The 4,651-nt window shown below is 36.5% G+C and overlaps 1 protein-coding gene across 1 annotated transcript; it reads left to right on the forward strand.

Annotated features, from left to right (window-relative positions):
- Positions 1-1,877: 1,877 nt before the first annotated feature.
- LOC114356244 (uncharacterized) lies at positions 1,878-4,416 on the forward strand. The gene is made up of 2 exons (XM_028309329.1): positions 1,878-1,890; positions 3,463-4,416. Exons 1-2 carry the CDS (start codon positions 1,878-1,880, stop codon positions 3,834-3,836), a joined length of 387 nt encoding a protein of 128 aa, XP_028165130.1. The 3' UTR covers positions 3,837-4,416.
- The last annotated feature ends 235 nt before the right edge of the window (positions 4,417-4,651 follow it).

Below are 4,651 nucleotides of genomic sequence, written 5' to 3' on the forward strand. Positions count from 1 at the left end.
ACGCTTATGCGTTAGATCTATTTATTACACATGTCTGAATCAAAACGCTACAAACATAATGACCTGAATTACTTTGATTGTTGGTTTAGACTGTGGTTAGAAACTCGAGTTATTTTAAACGAAGTGGTTATTTTAAACTTTGCCATTGTTAAAGTTCATATATACGAAAATCTTTTGCAACAATTTTTTAGTCTGTCTGTAGATATTGCATGCCTGAGTCTAAGTGCAGTTTTAGGCTATTAAAATAATTTTAAAATTAATTTTGATGAATTTTGGTGAAGAGCATATTCTTCTTCTATCAAATATTAATCTTCTTGTCTATGGCGGCTTTTGTCCAGAAATGGACTGCCATTAGCTGAAATAATAATGATGAGTTTAACACGTTGAGTGCGAAACCAGGTCTATAGACCTTGTGTACGTCTCGCTTACCGTGCGGCTAAGAAAATTATAGTCTTCCTTGTCGTGCGAAAGGCATAACTTCAATTGGGTCCGGTGTAGGAAAGTGATGAATATATATCTATGATGTATTCTTAAAATAGAATCCAATGATGTACCTACCTTAATACCAGGTTTTTAGACCTGGTACCGCACGGAAGTAATAAAATGTCTTCACAATGCGAAACCAGGTCGAAGCACCTTGTACCCTGCGCACCTGGTACCGCACCTCACGCTAGCTTCGTGCAGCCAGTGTTGCCTCGCATTCGTAAGAAACGCACATGTCGACATGGCGTCAAGAGAAACAAACAAAATCAAAACTGCAAATTGATTATAATTTAATTTGCTACACGATTTATTGCTAATTTAAATAATGTTTTTCGTGACAAACATTTGAAGTTGTAACTAAATGTTATTAAATAATATGTTTTCTTTAAATATAGCTTATTTAAGTATTTATGCACGTATGTCTTATTTGTAAAATATTTAGACTAAATTATTAAAACATCTTTGTTTGTTACTTTTTTTAAGGACTCAATGTTATTTTCTGCCAGTCAACTATTGATTGAGCGGTCACTTCCAGAAAACTCACTTGTTGTTTCATGCAACTGCATCAATAATAATAAAAATAATTTACATACCAATGGGCGTCGGACTCACTTCTGATATGTTAGATTCGTACACATACTCACTCACAAATTGGATATTAAATACAAATAGTCTGAAACCAACTTATTCACCAATACCATAATTTGCTAAATCAAGCCATCAATCATAGGTACACAACACACTTTCGAAAGCTCTCGGCTTTACTCGCTCGCGGCCCACGTTCGAATGCCACAAGGAATATCTTTTTGTTATCCCGTACGACTCCCCGCGTTCCTCAGGTGTAATTTGATAGCCAAATCAGCGTTAATCCTTTCGTTGCTAACAAGTGTGATGCTTTTATGATGGTCTAAGTACCTACTACTTATATATTTTTGTTGCCAAATAATCACTTATTAGTACAATATCTGTCGTACCTAGAGTACTAATAAGGAAGAAAGAAACATTAATTTACTTCTAATTGGCACTCTCAATATGCGTGTTAAAATAGTGATGAAATTCGTAGATTACTTTCATAGTCTTAAAACCAGTTTATTCTATCTAATATCACTAACAATCAACGTAAGTAATTAATTAATTGTTAATAAACACGCTGAAAAAAATATACAAGCCAATTTAATACGACAATGTCTAAAGGCTGATTTACACGTGTAACTAAATTTTAACTTAATTTTAAGTGTATGTAAAAACGTATTTATGTAGTCAACAAGCTCTTGTTTATTATGAAACTGCTAGTCAAAACGTGTCAAGTTAGTGACAAGCCCACCAACTTACCCAAAAAATTCAGTTATAATTTAATTAAATAAAATAAAATTTGACTAAACATAATATTAAAAATGATTACTAGAGGTAAGAAAAATTCATTTAAACTAAAATAGTATTCTCGGCATTCGGCTTATCTCTCCTCATAACAGCTTGTCTTTCGACAAAGGCCTCCTCTAAGGATAAAATTTCCATTTGTTTCTGTCCTTTGCTGTAGGTACGTAACCATTCTGGCCCAGCTACTTGCTTCAAATCGTCTTCCCATCGCTTTGGTTGTCTTCCTCTACTTCTTCTGATTTCTTTAGGGTACCATTCCGTAATTATTTAAAAAGTTAAATTTAAATACTACGTATAAATCAGCCTTTAGGTTCATAGATTAGTTCCGTCATCTTACTATGCCCTTGTGATAAAACAGTGTAGTGTCACATTAATTGGGATCAGAAATCAGTTCCGTAAACCATAAGGAAGGACAGTCGACGCCTAAACAATCGAACACAGGAACAAGAAAGAAATTCTATAGGAGAGGTCAGTAAATTACAATGTTCCGGTAATGTCAGGAGTTTTTATCAGAACTTGATTGATTCAGCGGGGATTTAATGATGTAGAATAGTAGTATGACTTTGACTTTGCTATGTGACTCTCCCACATGATTTAGTAAACGCCGCTTTTCAATGATCAGAGTGTGTGCCAGAGCCTTTAGTACATTTCTACAGTAAATTCCATTCATCATCATCATCATCATTTCAGCCATAGGACGTCCACTGCTGAACATAGGCCTCCCAATCCTGTTGATCGATTGGTAGCGGCCTGCGTCCAGCGCTTCCCTGCTACCTAACGATTAAATTCCATTCAACATTGTATTATAGGAAGTCCTAAGTGACCTATGTGATTTGTTACACTTACAAAGACCACGATTGTGTCCTAGTTAGGCTTAGATCTGATCTATCATATATCTCTAAAGGTTTGTATCTGCTTTAAAGCTGTATTAAATCCTTGTGTACCTACTTCCTATTTCCTTCAGATGATTGAGAGATTGTTTGCAACGTCCTTACTCTTAACGTACTGTGTCTGTAAAAGCGACACATTAATCAACTACATACTCAATTAATTACATACACACCATTGTATGTAGTAAGTACAATTAATTATACGTATACTTATACCTACATCCTACATTAATAATTATATCGAACTTAATAACTTCACTCACGGCTTTTTCCGCGTAGAGTTCGGAAAAATCAAAACACGTCCCGAAATCATAATGGGATAGTAAAATTAATACATTAGTATAATATGTAGAATAGAGTATGATGCAAGAGTGCCAAAACTAAATGAAACCTGTTTTGAGACAAATAAATACTTTCTATTCTATTCTTCTATTCTAAAACTTTTTAGTTGAACCAGTTTAGATTTAGGAAGAAACATGGCCTTTGAAAAATGTAGGAAGGAGTAATAGTTATGATTGATGTCGTAATCGCTTCGCCGTAGCACCGTAGCAATAAATACAATATTATGTTCCTGGTTTTATCTCGGAAATCATGGTCTTGGTCAAATCGGAATCAATCAAAAGGTCACTCATGAACCCGTTTGTAGAGACAGTACCGTCAAACTAAGATGTATCATGAAATCCTAAATAACATTCCATCTTTTCTATTCCAGGTCGAAACACATCCAACACCTGCTCCACGCCGACGCCAGTGGCCAACCACGACACAGCCTACCGCCCGCCATCCAGTGGACGCAACCAGAAGACCTACCCCAAATCGGCTCTAAAACACTCCTACATCCCCAAAATGGAGCCCTTCCCGGTTTCACCCCCCACCATAACGCTACAGAACGTCGAAATCCCCGTGCCTATGGCTCCAACAAAACTCAACGATGTCTATGCTTCTCCAAAAAGTCCCCGGCTACCACTTGTCTGTGGGCCCAATTTCAACGTAGCGCCGCGCGGTTGGGGCGAAATGAAGGAGTACTACAGACCAGTGACACTAGATGGTGTTGGCAACTCGCCGCTCCCGTACACAGATTATTAAACTATTTTAGGTAGAGTTAGTTGGTGCTCGGTGGTTTCAGGCATGTAAGAAAAAGAATCTAAAAGAAAAACTTTTTTAGGGTGTGTCTACACCGGGCGCATAAGCTCGTGAGGCACACTTGACATCTCAGGTGTAGGGTAAGTAGGATGTCGTCTTTTTGCATGACGAGGACGACATAAGTTGAAGATATAAGTAGTAATGTAGAGTTTTGACGAAATTCGATATTGGCTCTACCAAACTCCATTGAGCTAAGAGCGTGTCTAATAAATGTAACAACCACCACCAATATTGATGATGAATGATGATACAGGAGCCATTTTAATGAAAGCCTGAGCCCTTTTACTTTTAGCTAAGAGTCAAGTTTTGACTCTTCAGCAGTTACAGCTGAAAAGATGATGATGATGATAGAGCCTGAACAACACTTATTAAAAATGTCGACAAAACAGCCGGGCACTATTTTACACATTAAGGTCAATATTAAGATAATTAATTAAGTTTTTATACAGAGCTTAATAATGTGGAGTATATTAGTCAGTAAGAATTATTAATATTACATCATCTGTTGAAATTATTAATTAAAACGCACAAAAAAAGTTTATACGGTAGGTAAAGTTGTTCTAATCTTTTGGTGGAGATATTTTATAACGTTTCAGTAGAGAGTTATAGATGACAACGTCCAATCTAATGTTTTATTCCTATAGATTTTAAAGGCCTATGGTGTCCCACTGCTGGGCACAGAAACCGGGTCATCCAACCATCTATTGACCAACCTCCGTGTGGCCTTCCAAATATGACGCCACCTCTTTCTAGCTTAA

The sequence above is a fragment of the Ostrinia furnacalis genome, unplaced genomic scaffold (assembly GCF_004193835.3).
Source record: "Ostrinia furnacalis isolate ACB-3 unplaced genomic scaffold, ASM419383v2 OfSCF2702, whole genome shotgun sequence".
Lineage (NCBI taxonomy): Eukaryota > Metazoa > Arthropoda > Insecta > Lepidoptera > Crambidae > Ostrinia > Ostrinia furnacalis.